The sequence below is a fragment of the Mesocricetus auratus genome, unplaced genomic scaffold, assembly GCF_017639785.1.
Source record: "Mesocricetus auratus isolate SY011 unplaced genomic scaffold, BCM_Maur_2.0 Super-Scaffold_100008, whole genome shotgun sequence".
Lineage (NCBI taxonomy): Eukaryota > Metazoa > Chordata > Mammalia > Rodentia > Cricetidae > Mesocricetus > Mesocricetus auratus.
The window spans coordinates 76,718,162-76,735,563 of NW_024429192.1; the positions used below are offsets into that span (position 1 = coordinate 76,718,162).

At 37.0% G+C, this 17,402-nt stretch overlaps 1 protein-coding gene across 1 annotated transcript in view; it reads right to left on the reverse strand.

Moving 5' to 3' along the window:
- Nucleotides 1-1,966: 1,966 nt before the first annotated feature.
- Nucleotides 1,967-17,402, reverse strand: part of LOC101824195 (vomeronasal type-2 receptor 116-like) — a 33,446-nt gene continuing 18,010 nt past the window's right edge. Inside the window, exons 3-7 of the mRNA XM_040751449.1 lie at nucleotides 11,972-12,263; nucleotides 10,639-11,442; nucleotides 9,671-9,898; nucleotides 8,476-8,599; nucleotides 1,967-2,895 (exon numbers count right to left, since the gene is read on the reverse strand). Coding sequence (XP_040607383.1) covers nucleotides 1,967-2,895; nucleotides 8,476-8,599; nucleotides 9,671-9,898; nucleotides 10,639-11,442; nucleotides 11,972-12,263 — 2,377 coding nt within the window. The remainder of the gene's footprint in view (nucleotides 2,896-8,475; nucleotides 8,600-9,670; nucleotides 9,899-10,638; nucleotides 11,443-11,971; nucleotides 12,264-17,402) is intronic.

Consider the following 17,402-nt stretch of genomic DNA (forward strand, 5'->3'; position numbering starts at 1 on the left):
CTGCCAAACCTCTGCCCTCTATACACCCTTCCCAATGGGTAATGGCAACCATCATTTGTCAACAATTCTGGTACATTAAGTTGGGGAAAGACTAAGCCCCTGCTCCCTGAATTAGGCTGAACATGACATTCCACCATTGGGAATGTGCTCCAATATGCTAGCTCATTCACCAAGAATAGATTCTGTGCCTACTACCAGGGGCCTATCAGATAATCCAAGATTTAAAACTCTCATCCACATACACAGGGACTAGTTTGGTCTCGTGGATGCTTCATAGAAGTTTCTCTATAGACCACAAGTTTTTAAGACATTGGTTCAGCTGTCTCTGTTGATTTTTGCATCATGATCTTAACCTCCTTTCTTATACATTACATCCTCCACCTATTTGCCTAGATTCTTGGAGCAGGGCCCGGTGCTTGGTTATGGATCTTGAATCTGGTTCCATCAGTTACTAGATGAATGTTACATAATGATAGTTGAGGTATTCACCAATCATGCCATACAGAAAGCACTAGAAAAAACTACAACCCAAGGAAGTTAGCTGTACAAATGACAGCACAGGAAATAGATAATTCCATACCATAAAATCCTTTAGGTGAGACATCCACACACTGCAACCCAAAATAACAAATATTAACAGTCACTGGTTATTAATAACCACTGCATCAAATGTGTCAACTTGCCGATTATAAAACACAGGCTAAGGGAAGGCATATGGAAACATTATCCATACATCTACTCCATACAAGAAAAACACTTCAACTTTGAAACAGATATTACCTCAGAGAAAAGTACTGTTAAAAGTCTTTCCAATCAAATTGACTTAAGACAATTTATTTTTAATAATCATAGACATTTATACAAATGTACTTTACATATGAAATTGGAAGCCTTAGAATTGTAGTTCCCAAAGAATTACATATCTTTTATGGAATGTTTATAAAGTATGCAGAGATGAGTGCTGATAAATTTTCAAGAGTCACAAAATACGCCGGTTCTATTGGAAGTATGTAGAGAAATTTATTAAAATTGAATTGTGAATGAGTAATTGCACAAACAATTTAGATAGCTATAGCCAAAGATAGACATGAGTACAAGCTCTACAGTAGGGCATTTCATTCTTCACAGACTTAAAGGAAGCTTCATAGGATTGTATTTTGGGTGAGTACTTGATTACTGAAATCTGACTTTGTGTTATTATTAAATAAATTGTTCTTCGTTCTATTCTAGTATGTAGCTCATTAGGTAATCATTTGACATAGTAATTCCTTTATGTCAAACTCATATTCATTTAAAAAAACGGCCTTTTCAGCTGGGTGGTGGTGGCACGCGCCTTTCATCCCAGCATTTGGGAGGCAGAGCAGACGGATCTCTGTGAGTTCAAAGCCAGGCTGGACCGACAGCCTCCAAAACAACACAGAGAAACCCTGTCTCATAAAACCAAATAAAAATGGTCTTGTCGCTGGGCGGTGGTGGCGCACGCCTTTAATCCCAGCACTCGGGAGGCAGAGGCAGGCTGATCTCTGTGAATTCGAGGCCAGGCTGGACCGATAGCCTCCAAAATAATACAGAGAAACCCTGCATTGTAAAAACCAAAAAAAAAAGGTCTTGTCTTCATAGCAAACTTACATGAAATGTTAACACAAGTAATCCAGGAAACATCAATGTCATCGAAAACACACGGATAAATATGAAAATATTTGGTCTTATAAATGCAATGTTGAAGAGGTAAAGAATGCATACATATCTTATTCATGTTTTATTTAACATTATTTGAGAGATGTAATGAATATTTATGGAAGCCAGCTTTCCAGTTAGAGAAATATGTAAATATGAGGAAATACAATAGGATTAGTTAATAAATGAATCCAATAAATGTAAAGTGTTAAATTACTATTTTATCTATATCAATTGTATAGGTCCTAGGCAGGAGTAAACGTGTCTACATAATTTAGAAAAACACCAATTAGGCTGTATAATTGAGTTTTTCCCTAGAATGTGCTTTCTTCCTGACATAATTAAGCACATTCCTATGAGATCTGAACAAAACAATATAGCACTTGGGGACAAAGATACAACCTAGGAGGCCTGCACTGGATGAGATGATAGAGAAGATTTCCATAGCAACTGAGGTTTCCCCCTTAGTGCTATGGTAGACAGGAAGAAATGTGACCCACACACTGAAGAAAACCAACATGCTGAAAGCAATGAACTTGGCTTCATTGAATGTGTCAGGCAGGTTCCGGGACATGTAAGCCATAGTGTAGCTCCCAAGTGCCATGGAGCAGAGGTATCCCAGGACAGAATGGAAGGCAATATTGCATCCCTTGTTGCATATAATAATTATGTGTCCATGTTCAGTGTGAGCATCTGAGTCAACAAAGGGAGGAGAGGTGCTCAGCCACATTCCACAGAGCACAAGTTGGATAAGGGTGCAGATGGGAATGATGAAGTTAGGAGCCCTTGATGTCATTATCCACCTCACCATTCTCCCTGGAACTGTGATCTTGAAAGCCAGAACCACAGTGATGGTTTTGGTCAGGACTGTGGAGAGAGCCACAGTGAACAGAACTGCAAATGTGCTCTGCTGCAGGATACAGGTGACTGTGTTGGGATGGCCGATGAAGAGCAATGGACAGAGAAAACAGAAAGTCAGAGTGATGAGCAGGATGTATGTGAGACTCCGATTGTTTGCCTTGACAATGGGAGTGTGGTGGTGCTTCACAAAGACACCAAGAACGACAAGGGTTAGTGCAGAGAATCCCAGGGCCAATAAGGTGAGTGCCATCCCCAAAGGGTCTTCATAGGCCAGAAATCTCACTGTTTTCTGGAGGCAGCGGCTCTGCTGTGTGTTTGCATAATGACTTTCTGGACACCTCACACAATGATCCATATCTACTCAGGAATTAAACATATTGTGAATCTCTGATCAGGTTACACTTTTATCCAAAGCTACTTCCCAGCACCAACTCTCTCCCATTTTCCCACATTTCCTTTGTTGTTTCAGACTCGAGTAAAACAATGCTCAATTGAGAATATTCCCAAATGCTCTCCAATTAATCATTCCAGATTGGTCTTTTTATAGGATATAAAATGAACCAGGCTATTTTTATCAATGTACTTAAATATAATTTTAATAGGAAATACTTTGTTTCTATTTATTTACTCATAAATTACTGAATTAAATTACATAATCCTAATATGATAATATCACCTCTTTCTTGATTCACTTTGTTATTTTTCCTGTGAGTTCAGTACAATGGATATGTAATGTGCAGGTTTTTCTTGTAATGTTCTCAATTATCACTCCCAAATCTACAAATTTGCATAGTTTTATTGAATGAATCTACCAGTTTGTTTCTTCTGTAATGGTGCTTGTGTAAATGGAAAATATTACAGTCTTGTAAGTTTTAAAACCTTCCTTTGTGAAATTGATTTGTCATTTCCAGGGAGAAATGATCAATTCAACAGATAGCTATAATACACTTAATTTGGCTGTAGTTAGCCATGGAATACTTATGTGATACATTATCACTTTTAGTTTTTGAGTTTCATCTTCAATTCAAAAGTTATAAATAACAATGTATTTGTATTTATCATTCAATTAAAATAACCAATTATTTTGCAAAGTAGACTTTCTAATTTGATTTTTCTTTAAAATTTTCATTAATTATACACTGGAAAAAAGAACTTATCATTTTGCTTCTGCCTGTGTGTATTTATTACCACCATCAGCATTTTATTTGTTAGCACTTGCAGTTATGCCTTCATAATACCATCTCACTCTCACAGCACTGTCTACTATTTTCTGTGTGTTCCATTCTGATGATTAAAAGTGAGCACAAATGCTTCAGAATCACAATCTTTAAATTTCTTAGTAAAAGCACAGGCTTTGTAAGTCATATTGTTTGGAAACTGAAAGTAATATAAAGCTAGTCCCATGTCATTCTACAGGTTTTGAAGTATGGGATTCACTGTTTTCAATTATTTAGTATTTATATTTTAATATTTTTCTTACTAAACATATTTTGAAATGTCTCTTTAAGCTTCAACCATGCAGGTTTTAATGTTGATCAATGTTGATCAATCTATTCCACTCTAGTGAATATATTTAACATATTCATGAACGTGTCATGGCTCCAATGTACTCAAATTTGCTATATGCACAATAAGTATTTGATTGTATAGTAAGTGTCAATATGCACGTTTTAAAATTAGGAAAGGTAATGTCACCAAAACATTGAAACTTTCTCTTCTTATGAAGTAATGTTAACACATCTGAGTATTCAGGAAAGCCATTACATTATTCAAAACATTCCAATTATATATGAAGAATCTCATAAAAAAGTAACATTAAGACTGAGGAATACTCTGATTTTCTCTCCATATTCGACATTATGTCTAAGTGTACTCAATGTTTCACTGTTTTCAATGTGTCAGGCCTACTTTCCATTCCTTGGATATATATTGACACGAGAATGCTGTGAAATATTAGATGAAGGTAAGTTACATTTGTTTACACTGTGGATACATTTTTTTCATGACTCAAATATATGTAGTATTGTTTTATGTTATAGTCGTGTTTCATTTTCTGTCTAAAATACCTGTTTGGTCTAATCATGTGTTGAATGTCCAATAGTTAGAAAGGAGAATGCTTTAGCAGGACTGGCAGGTAGAAAGAATATTTAGAATGAGAAACCTTGGAGACAACACCTAAGGAGCAAAACAAGGATGGGGAACAAAGGGTTTTCTTATGCTGGCACATTTACAACACTTTCATTAATGTAAGTGTTGTGCACTTTTCCCATATTTATCACAAAATTATTCCATAATTTACCCCTTCCATGTAAGGGGTATCGCGGTAATCGAGGCTATATAGGGAAAAACAATATATTTATTTATCAGGGAGAGAGAGAGTCGCACATACCAGGAGTTAGAAGCGTGGCTGGCTTCCAGGAGAAAAAGAGAGAGACCCCTTTTCCTTTCACTACCTTTTATCTCTACCTTGACCCCGCCCTGTTGGGCGGGTAGCTTTGTGGGGTTCACTCCTACAAATAATGCTTCCATTATCTAATTTTAGAAAATAAAGTCATTGTACACAATGAGTTAAGGACTATTTATCACTATTTGGCTTAGAAATCAAACTAACTCAGAAGAGATACAAATCTAGATTCAAATTTATTATACATAACAATCATTGAGTTTAAAATATTTCAGCCACATTGGAAATCAGTATGGAAGGAGATTTCTCAGAAAAATGGGAAACAGCCTACCACAAGACCCAGCAATTCCACTCTTAGGCATATACCCAAAAGATGCACATTCACACAACAAGGATGTCAGTTCCAATATGTTCACAGCAGCATTATTTGCAATAGCCAGAACCTGGAAGCAACCTAGATGTCCCTAAATTGATGAGTGGATAGAGAAAGTGTGGTACATTTACACAATGGAGTACTATTCAGCACAAAAAAACCAATGGAATCCTGAGATTTGCAGGCAAATGGATGGCACTAGAAGAAACAATCTTGAGTGAGGTAACTCACTCACAAAAAGAGAAACATGGTATGTACTCTCTCGTTTTTGGATTTTAGACATAGATTTGGGGAGTGCCAGTCTACAATCCCATGGCCAGAGAGTCTGGGAAACAGAACCTTCATCCAATGACTGATGGAAGCAGAAGCAGACTCCCACAGCTAAACACTGAACTAAACTCAAGGAACCTAGTGATAGAGAGGGAGGACTGATGAGCAAAGGTGTTAATACTGGGCTGGTTTAACCCCCAGAAACAGCTGACCTGACAAGGGTTATCTCTTGAGTCCCAGACTGATGGCTCAGAATCTAGCACAGGACTGATTGAGACCCCCTGAATGTGGGTGTCAGTGAGGAGGCCTAGGCAATCTATTGGGCCTTGGGTTGTAGATCATTATTTATTCCTGGCATACAAATGAACTTTGGGTGCCCATCCCACAATGAGAGATGCACTCTCACCCTGGATTCTTGGGAGAGGGTCTAGGTCCTGCTCTGGGTGAAATGACAGACTATGGACACGCCTATGGAGGGCCTTACCCTCCCTGGGTAAAGGAAGGGTTATGTGGGTGATTGGTGGGAGGGAGTGGAAGGAGGGGAGGGAAAAGGAGTGGGACCTGGGATTGACATGTGAAGCAACCTTGTTTCTATAAAAATTTAAGAAAATATATTATTAAAATAAAAATAACTATTTTTGTTCAATGGAATATTCCCATAATAGCTTTTTGATGGACCACCATATTGGATGTTTTCTGGGTCTAAACAGGTTTTAGACCTTTTTATAATTAAATTTTTTATTTAAATTAGTAACAAGCTTGCTTCCCATGTCAATCCCACCACTCCTCCCATGCCCTCCCACCAGCCCCCCACCCAATCCCCACTCCATTCCCCAGGGAGGGTGAGGGTCTCCATGTGGGATCTCCAGAGTCTGTCAGTTCATTCAGGGCAGGGCCTAGGCCATCACCCAAGAGAGAGCATCCCTTATTTTGGGCGGGCACCAAATTTTCATTTGTATGCCAGGGATAAATACTGATTTGCTTACTACCCAAGGACCCATAGATTGCCTAGGCGTCCTCACTGACACCCATATTCAGGGGATCTGGATTAGTCCCATGTTGACCTCCTAGTCTGGGGTCCAAGAGCTCCCCCTTATTCAGGTCATCTGTTTCTGTGGGTTAAACCAGCCCAGTCTTGACCCCTTTGTTCATCAGTCCTTTCTCTCTGTCACTGGGTTCCAGGAGCTCAGTTGAATGTTTACTTGTGGGTGTCTGCCTCTGGTTCCATAAGTGACTGGATGAAGGTTCACTTTTCCAGATGTTCTGGCAGTTGGAGAGTAGGCTGGAACTCCCCTGATTCATATCTCAAATTCATATATACATGAGTACATACCATGTTTATCTTTTTGTGACTGTGTTACCTCATTCAGGATAGTTTCTTCTAATGCTGTCCATTTGCCTGCAAATTTCTAGATTCCATTGTTTTTTTCCACTGAATAGTACTCCATTGTGTAAATGTACAACATTTTCTCTATCCACTCTTCACTTGAGGGCCATCTAGGTTGCTTTCAGGTTCTGACTATTACAAATAATGCTGATATGTTTATAGTGGAACAGATGTTCTGTTGTCTGAATGTGCATCTTATGTGTATATGCCTAAAAGTGGAATTTCTGATCTTGTGGTAGACTGATTCCCATTTTCCTGAGGAATCTCCATACTGATTTCCAAAGTGGCTCTATAATAGAGCTTGAAGTCAGGGATGGAGATACCTCTGAACATTGCTTTATTGAACAGTGTAGTTTTGGTTATTTGGATTCTTTTTTTCATATAAAGTTGAGAATTGTTCTTTCAAGATCTGTGAAGAATTGTGCTGGAATTTTAATAGGGATTGCATTGGATCTGTAGATTGACTGAGATTGACTGACTGCCAGTTTTACTATGTTGACCCTACCTATCCAAGAGCATGGGAGATCTTTCCATTTTCTCTTGTCTTCTTTAATTTCTTTCTTTAAAGACTTAAACTTCTCACAATTCAGGTCTTTCAATTATTTGGTTAGTGTTACCCCAAGGTATTTTATGTTGTTTGTGGCAATTGTAAAGGGTGATATTCCCCAGATTTCTTTCTCATACCTATGTGATCTAAGGATATCCCTCTCCTTGGAAGTTACATAGCTATGATGTTTCTGGTACTCATGTAAAGATGGAGGAAAATAGGGAACCTGTTATACTTCAGGATTACCTGGGTTAAGTTCCAAGCCCTGCATGGTCAACAATGATGTCTGTCATAAACCTTCAGGAGATCTGGTGCTCTAATCTGACTTTCATATGCACAATGTAATTAAAGGGTACCTACATACAGACATGCAAAACACTCACAGATATAACAAATTGATAAAAATGTAAAATGAAACATTTTTAAAACATGCCCATGAGTAAATAAAATACAACCTTTCTGATCACCTCTGATGAAGTTAGAAACATCACTAAAAATATACTACTAAGGGTCATAAAGATCCAACCCATAAATGAGTGTTTACTATGAACTAAATATGCTATGAAATACAAGAGAAGTCAGTAATTCTCTCTTAATTTCTCTCTCTGTCTCTCTCTGTCTCTGTCTCTGTCTCTGTCTGTCTCTCTCTCTCTCTCTCTCTCTCTGTGTGTGTGTGTGTGTGTGTGTGTGTGTGTATGTACAAAATGCCAGGGAGAAATGAAACAGAATATGTACATTGTTCTATGAAAGGAACAATAGCTATAGTGGATCAACAACACAAATCAAGTATGAATTTCAATGGACAAAGAATTAATAAAATGATGATAAAATGAACCAATATAGTTTTGCTTCTACATAAAAGAATTTTCTTTTCCTTCACAGAAACATTTCATCTGCTTAGATATTATTGAAAACTGTGGAGATGTAGGGAATTGCACAATGAGTATGACATTTACCTGTGACATTGGAAATTTCATTATCTAGACATTGAGTACAGTCATAGCAACAGGCAGGTCTCCCTTCCTGTGCAGATTTTCTGAGTCCAGGAAGACAGCTCTCACTGCACACAGAGCTAGGAGGCTGAAAATCAAATACATGGTGAAAATAATCAGGAATGGACAGTTGTAAAACAAGTAAAATGCAATTTTGCAATATAGAACTGTAAGGTGACAAGTTGTTATATGTATCAATTGTAGATCCTTGCATTGATACATAGCTTCTATTTCAATATAGTATATGATATAAAGTTCAATGCATTTAATAAGGGATCAAGAGACAATAGAAATATGAATAATTGTGGAAATGTTACAAGGGCAAAATAAGAAACAGGTCACTGAGTACATGTCAAAAAGATCAGCGTAATGCCATACTAATCCTACTGTGTACTTCTTTACAGTGAACCACTTTGCTTCCCAGTGGTGATGTTTAGTGTACACATTTCAGTTTGAAACATCCTGTATTAACAAATAAACTGTACTTTGTGACTGTCTGTTTAAAATGTTGTACAATATGGTATATGAAGTGAGAAGACATATTCTATAAGAAAGTAGAACCTCTTCATTTTCATTTGTTATGGAGTGAAAAAAATCAAAGGGGTTATGTAGAGCAGAGTTCATCAGTACCTACTACCTGACTGAAAAATACATCATGACTCATACATCATGTTACCTACCTGGTTGCTAGAATAATTATGTGGTCATAAAATTCTATGTAAGAAAGTTATTTCTGCCTGTGTTTTTATTTTTTTTACAAATTTGTCTCTTTTCAGCAGGAAGGCTTGTAACATACCCACATTTATGTGCCCTCAATGCTACTGCCAGGTACCCAAAATCCAATTGTCCGTACACTGATATTTTCTAATCTGGGAGTCAAAGTATTAGCTTCTCAGTTGGTTTGAATATATATGGGTGATATCTTAATAATCTTAATATATTAATAGCCACTGCTTTTATAACTGGAAAATGTTCCCATAAGAAAATGATGGAAAAATTCTATTACTCAGAATAGGGAAGAAAAAATTCCTCAAGTGGCAGTAGTTTTATATATTACAGATTGGCACTAAGTAGGGGTCAAATAACCATTACAACCATTACACACCAAAATGAGTGCTTATTGATAGAGATGAAAGCTATGAGATAAGAGACAACCCACCTCTCTAAATCCTGTGGCCCACTGTATCATATGGTCAGACAAGAACAGTTGTTGGTCATGTGGGGCTTTTGGAGAAAATGTGCCAACTTTCATCTTTTGTTTGAGACCTTGTGGAAAATTCCAGAAGTTGAGAATATCATATTCTGCATCTAATTTCCTTTGTGAATCCAAATCTACAATGTTTCCAGCACTATTTTTGAAATGCATATTCTTGAGAAAATGGTGAAGCTAAAGAGATGCAGAATCTGATGTTGAATTCATTCTCAGAATATTAAAACACAAGTAATAAAGCAATGGGTCTCATTGTACCAAACCCTTGACACTAATTGCAAACTGTATCAACACATGAATATTTTAATGTAAGAAGACCAAAAACAAACATACCATATTGCTAGACTGACAATCAGTTTCAGAAGAAATTATACACACACACACACACACACACACACACACCATATGATGAAAACGTCCTAATTAATGATTGTTGATTCAGTAAAATGTCAAACTTCTTGAAATGCTAGCCGCTTCTCCATATTTCAACTTGTGTATCATGGTATTTAAGGTGTAAACTGTATGTAAATGGTCAGATACTCAGTTAGGTAACAGGTATAATTTCAGAATTTAAACATTACAGATTGAATAAATTTGAGCACTTAGTATCTACAACCCCTATTTCTGCTATGAAATATACTTAAAGATAATGGGTTTTCAAATTAATTTTATAATGAGAAGATTATGTTGTTAGCGCAAAGTATAAAATCACATGTACACATTTAACCTTTTATTGCCATCCATTCATTAGGATCAATGACATATGTGTCTGCAGCATATTCTATATGACAAATTATATACTCTCCCATGTTCATTTTTGCAAAACTATTGTAGTGTACATTCATGTACTGAGTGCTTTCATAAAATTCTACAATATCACTGTACAATTTATAAAATATATAAAGTTAAAAAATTACCTCCCAAGGGTAAGTATTTGCCTTCCCCTTTCCATAGGGATAATTTTGTATTTGGTTGATAGTCAACTCATGGAGACTGTGAGCCACAGCATATACAGAATTATATACATTGTAACTCTCTTCAGTCATGTCCATGTCCAAAATATCTCTAGACAACATTTCCAATGAAATATTGGGTTTGCAGTTACCAAATGTTTTGCAATCAGTTCCAGAAAAATAACAATTGAAGTGTCTATCCCAAAAATACTCAAGATAATGGTCTGCAGGGTATTTAGCAGGGTTGTTTGTCTGGATAAACTTCCTAATTTCAGGAATCTCAGCATGGTGATGTGCAAAAATGAGGCTTCCATGTAGTGAATCAAACAAAAAATAATAACTAAAAATACTTGGATCCCGTTGTGACTTCATGACCCACACTTTCCAAATCATCAAAAAGTCCACCATATGTCTGAAAATACCACTTAAAGATTCTGTGTCACCATAAATGATAACCACATTTGCAGTTGATTTCATGATCTTCTGCATAGTCATAATAGAACTTAAGTAAAAGGAATGTATGCTGTCTGGAATCATTTCTACAAAAGCTATACATACTTGGTTTCTGTTCATCTCTCCTCCCAAGTCTGAGAGAATCTCAACCCCGTTGTGGTCATCTAGGAGAACCAGTCCCACCCATGTCCAGCTGAAATGGAGCAGCAAAAGCACAATGCCACGTGACAGAGATGTGTCTTTGGGTGCTGTCTGGTAGAGAGAAGTGTACTGGCCTCTGTCACTCAGGATAGTGTCAAATGGCCCAAAAGAAACCTGAAGTAAATTTCAAATAGAAAACAGGAGGAAAGACATTTAAATACAATACAATCCTAAACTTAAGGCAGCACATTCAATTTGTAGAGACTAACTTCTGCTCATCATGTTTATACTCCTGTCTTGGTTCAAAGATATTTATAGATAATACCTCACAAGACCCAACATTGTCTTTTTTTGGTTTTTCAAGACAGGGTGTCTCTGAACTGTTTTGGAGGCTGTCCTGGAACTTGCTCTGTAGACCAGGCTGGCCTCGAACTCACAGAGATCTGCCTGCCTCTGCCTCCCGAGTACTGGGATTAAAGGCATGTGCCACCAATGCCTGGCAACACAACACTTTCTAAAGACCCAATATAGGCACTCTTCATATTCTCTGCCTCCAGCAAAGTAGCTGAGGCTTTATAAACAAATGTCTTATTTATTATCTGTTATTGATAATGACATACTCTCACATGTGTACATTTTAATATACCTGAAATATCTGCAGTTTAATACAGGTTTCTTGTTCCCTCACAGCCTTATTCCTCACCTGTGGATATTTGTAGAGATTCAGCAGTCTCGCAATATATGCAGATGTTGCCCATGATGCTCCTGTAAGCAAAGCAGCAGCCTTCTTCTGCTTTCTACATGTGTAATTAGGAATCATTATTCCCATTCCTGTGAGACACATAATAGGTGCCTCCAGAGTATCCCATTGATTACTGTTGACATTGTAGAGTTCAAATCCTAGAGATGTGTTCGGTAATATATGAGTGTTTCTGTTGATTTCCTCCATGGCAAATATGAAGGCCAAAAAATACTGGTAACTCCCCAGCCTGTAACTGCAGAGAAGTATTATCAATATTTGCGAAAGGGACTCATATGGTATAATGGCTCTTATTTATAGAAAAAAAATGTTTTATCTAGCTTATGGTTCCTGAAGGATAAAATCAGTATTGTGGGACATAGTTAGTAGGTAGCAGACAGCTAGAATAGCAACTGACAATTTACATTCTGAACCACAAACAGGAGGCAGAGAGAGCCAGAGCCACTGGAAATGGCACAAGACTTTTGAACCCTCAAATGCTACTCTTAACAACATGTCTTCCATCAAGGCCACACCTTGTAAGATTACCCAAACATAGCTGACAATTATGGAGTAAGGTTGCAAATGCCCTAGACTTTTAGGGAACATGTCATTCAAACTTTCATGGCCTTCATTTTTCTCAACCCCTCTGAATTGCCTTAGGTTATTACATATATGATTTACATAATGCTATAAATAAATCACTCAGATTTTACAGACCTCTCTTACCTGGTAAAAATCTTGTAGAATCATGTGACTTTGTAAAGTTGACTAGAACTGTGTAAGTCATGATGTCACTGATTAACTTCTTTCTTAATTCTATTGTGAATGTAGTCTTATCCAGCACAGTGATCCAGATTCTAACTAATGCCTCTGTTATCCCAATTTCGCTATTATCTTGCTACAATCTATTGCTTTATGAAATGCTCTACCAGTACAAACAACCATAGCCATCTTAAAACAATGCCCCATATAGGCTGCCTTTGGGGATGGCAATGTATTTCATAATACTTCAGTGATTCCTCTGGAGATAGAGATGGCACACCCAGATTAAACACTGGACAGACACCTCAACTCCAGTTGCATGTCTCTTTATGCATGTAAAGGGCTATATGTATGATCATTTAGACTCACCTTTGGCTTTATTGTGTATGTCTTTGTGCAGTTAATGGAGAGATTTAAATATCAATTCTCTTCAGACTGGCACCAACTGACCAAAGAATCAGTTTCATCTAAGTTCAGCTTCATGAACCAATGATTTTTATTAAGGTCACTTACGGAGCAGGAATGAGAGGATTCTTAGAGGAGTGTGAGAGGCTCAGAAGTAGTGATAATCAGAAAGATATTCCACTCCAGCATAGGTGCTGAGTCATAAACGTTGCCTCATTAAAGTCCCATGTTCCATCAATGTACCAAGACTCAAAGTTCTTGAGATATAGGTCTTTCACTTGTTTGGTTAGCATTACCCCAAGGTATGCAAAAATTGCAAGAAACAATACAAACAGTGCAAGGGTTGAAAGCCAATGCCTATTATACAAATGGAGACTGCATTTAGAGGTCATTTGGGATTTTACGATTTCTGAGACAATATAGATAGGTACATCAACTTTAGTGTCTAACAGGCCTGAAATTTCAGTGTCATTAATTAGGAATTTTAGCTTTAGCATTTCTTTGTTAATAACAGTTTGTCTCAATATTTTCTTCTAGTATTTTATAAACCTCCTATCCTACATATTGGTACTTCTTTACCTTTTAAATATTGAGTAATAATAATTAAGAAATTATATCCAATTCCTATTTTATGGTCCTTTTCATACAAGCCATATAAAATCCTTAAAGATAATCTTTATATGCTTTTAAGAAGTAAATGTAGGCAATATTATGGAGTAGTTTTACAAAATTTTAAAAGGAGCATCTTTTTTTTTGGTTTTTTGAGACAGGGTTTCTCTGTATTGTTTTGGAGGCTATTCTGGAACTCGCTTTGGGTTTTATTTTTTTTAACTCTTTTTTATTTTAATTTTAAATAGCTTGTTTTACATGTCAATCCCAGTTCCCTCTCCCTCCTCTCCTCCTGCACCCCTCCACCCCCCCCAAGCCTTCTACCCTATATCCATTTCCTTCCACATAGGGGATATCTAGAGTCTGTCATTTCACTAATGGCAGGGTCCAGGCACTCCCCTAAGAGTCCAGGCTGAGAGAGCATCCCTCTTTGTGTTATGGACACACGATGTCTGCTTGTATGCCAGGGATAAACACTGATCCACTGCCCAGGGTCCCATAGGTTGCCCAGGCCTCCTCACTGACTCTCACATTCGGGAGGGGGGTCTGGATCAGTCCCATGCTGGCCTCCCAGCTGTCAGTCTGGGGTCCAAGAGCTCTCTCCTGTTCAGATAAGCTGTCTCTGCTGGTTTTGCCAGCCCATTCTTTGCCAGTTTGCTCATCGCTCCTCTCTCTGTGTCACTGGGTTCCTTGGGTTCAGTTCAGTGTTTAACTGTGGGTGTTTGCCTCTGCTTCCATCAGTCACTAGATGAAGGTTCCAGGATGGTTATAGACATCAAGTTCATTATCAGGAATGGGCATTCGAGGTGGTCTCTCCATTATTTCTTAGCTTGCCAGTTGGTGTCATCCCTTTAGATCACTAGAGGGCACACTGGTGCCTGATCTGTCTTCTAAGCTATGATTCCCTCTTCCCCCTATTCTACTCACCATTCAACCTTCCTGTCCCCCCATGACCTACTCTCTCTTCCACTTCTCCCGCTCTCTTCTTCCCAGCTCCCACTCCCCCGGACCCCTTGTCATGTTCCCCATCTATTCAGAAGATCTTGCCTCATTCCTCTTCTCTGGGGTACCATGAAGGTTCTTTCCTGTTTCCCAGACTCTCTGTCTGTCTGCTCTTCCAGAGGACCTGGTTTCCATTCCCAGCACCCACACGGCAGCTCACAAGTTGGCATGTTTTTTGTATTTTGTTTTTTACCAAAGAGACAAAATAAGAAGTTGAGGAGAGATGGCTTATTCAACGAATGCAATCATAGTCAGGGTACCTACATGCAGTAAGTGAAATTAGACCATTGTTCTCCACCTTATCCATTAATCAACTCAAAATGGGTCACAGTCCATTGAAAGTGATAGAAGAAAAGATATCTAGTATTTGTTAAGATATGGGTGTAGGCAAGAATTTATTGAAGAGAACACCAATTTCAAACGAATTAGCATCAGATATCAAAAGATGGAACTACAAATAAATGAAGATTCAACTACAAAAATGAGAAATATTCTATAAAGAAAAGGAAACTATCATCAAAGCATCATAAAGGGGAGAAAACACTTTACATTTGTTCTTTAAATGCTGGAATAATGTCAGAAGGATTTAATTAACTGAAGAAATTGTAAATGAAGTAAATAAAGCCTTTAAACAACTGTGCCAATGACATACACAAATCCTGTACAAAGGAAAACACAAAAACCCTGAACACTGATCATCAGTCAAATGCAAATATAAATCAAAAATTAGATACGGACTGTTTCCAGGTTTTTGAGTAGAGTGGCAATCTTTCAGGATGCATAGGTACATCAGTTAAAAGAGATGAAGAACAGAAATATGCACTCTGGATGTGATTGTGATTGTTTACTGTTTCACATCATTTCTTTTAAAAACCAAATGAAATATAATATGGCAGAAATGCAGTTACCAGGGGAAAGTGAAATACTGGCAAAATTAAAGTTGCTAAACCATTGCTATTTCAGGGACATTCAAATCACACGGCTTACATTTAATTAATGAAGATAAATGTGTAGAAGAACTTATGTGCTTATGTCTATAATTAGACCATTGCTATACATGAGAAAAATGAATAATCAAGAAAAGATTGAAAAATTTTTGATGAATCTTAAAATTTTTATTTTCACAAAAAGAAATATTTTTAAATGAACATAACATTGTAAGAATTTTTAGAATAACCACAAGAATATGCTATGTCCTTTAACATGATTAGGCTTAATTTTAAGGTAGAATATAATTGAATATATGCCGAAGTCAAAATTCTTAGGAAATTCATTATCCATGAAACTGAAGCACTTTTGTAAGGCAAACAACACCATAAAAAACAGTAGTCTACAGAGTGAGAAAGACTCTTCACTACCTCCAGATCCTACAGAGGACTTATATCCAAATTGTATAAAGTCCTAGGAAACTGTATATCAAACAGCCCCAAGCAATCCACATAAAAATGGGGTAGAGACCTTAACAGAAACTCTCAACAGAAGTATCCAAAAGGCTGAATATCTCTTGTAGAAATTATCAGCATTCTTAACCATCAGGGAAACACAAATCAAACAATATTGGTATTCCATTCTAAACTGTCAGAATGGCTAAGACCAGAAACTTGAGTCAAAGCTCCAGCAGGTGAGGATATGGAGCAAGGGAACACTCCTTCACTGCTGTGTGAATTTAATCTTGCACAACAGTTTTGGAAATCATTATGATTCTTTCTCAGAAACTTAGGAATAGATCTACCTCAAGATCCAACTATACCTTGAAATATACCAAAGGACACTCCACCATACAAGGACAAGTATAAATCTAAATTAATATAAGCTTTATTCATAGTAGCAACATAGATGGCCTTCAACTGAAGAATGGAAAGAGAAAATAATGTACTTTCACACAACATATTGTTACTTGGCTGTAAAAAACAAAAGCATCTGTGCTGGTAAGTGGATAGAACTAGTAAAGTTCATGCTGTGTGAGGTCACCTGGAACCAGAAATAAAACATACTGTGAACTAATTTTCGGGTGTATATTAGCCATTAAGTCTAACCATACTGTAATCCACAGACATTGACTAAGTAACAAAGAAGAACCAAGAAGGTAGAGGGAATCATCCTTGTTATCATGTTCTGAACACAAGAGTTATTCTTGTAATTGTATTGATAAAATGGCACTTGGGTTTGTCATATCAATTGTACCTTCAAGTAAATGTGAAAAACTGGTGCTCAGATATGTATAGCCAGATTGTGTGTTTGTGTTTATAATCTCTTGCAGGAGATATTAACATCGACTTGAAAATAAACCAGACCTGGAAATGAGACATTCTAATAATATGTGCAAACCACATTTAATCTGACGTGTTATCTTTTTCATAGACATATGTATACATTGTAATACATATTAATATGTTTATAACAATTATACATGTATCTAACAATATACATACATAAATTATATATATAACAATGTGTAGGTTTAAATAAATTATACTTACCATGTTTTAAATTATGATCTCAAGAATGTCAAGTTTAGAGATTAAGATAAAATATTAGAATGGAATATATTGCTGCCCAAATAGTCCATGTCCTTTTTGAAATGATTATCAGAAAGACCATGCATATTTTAATC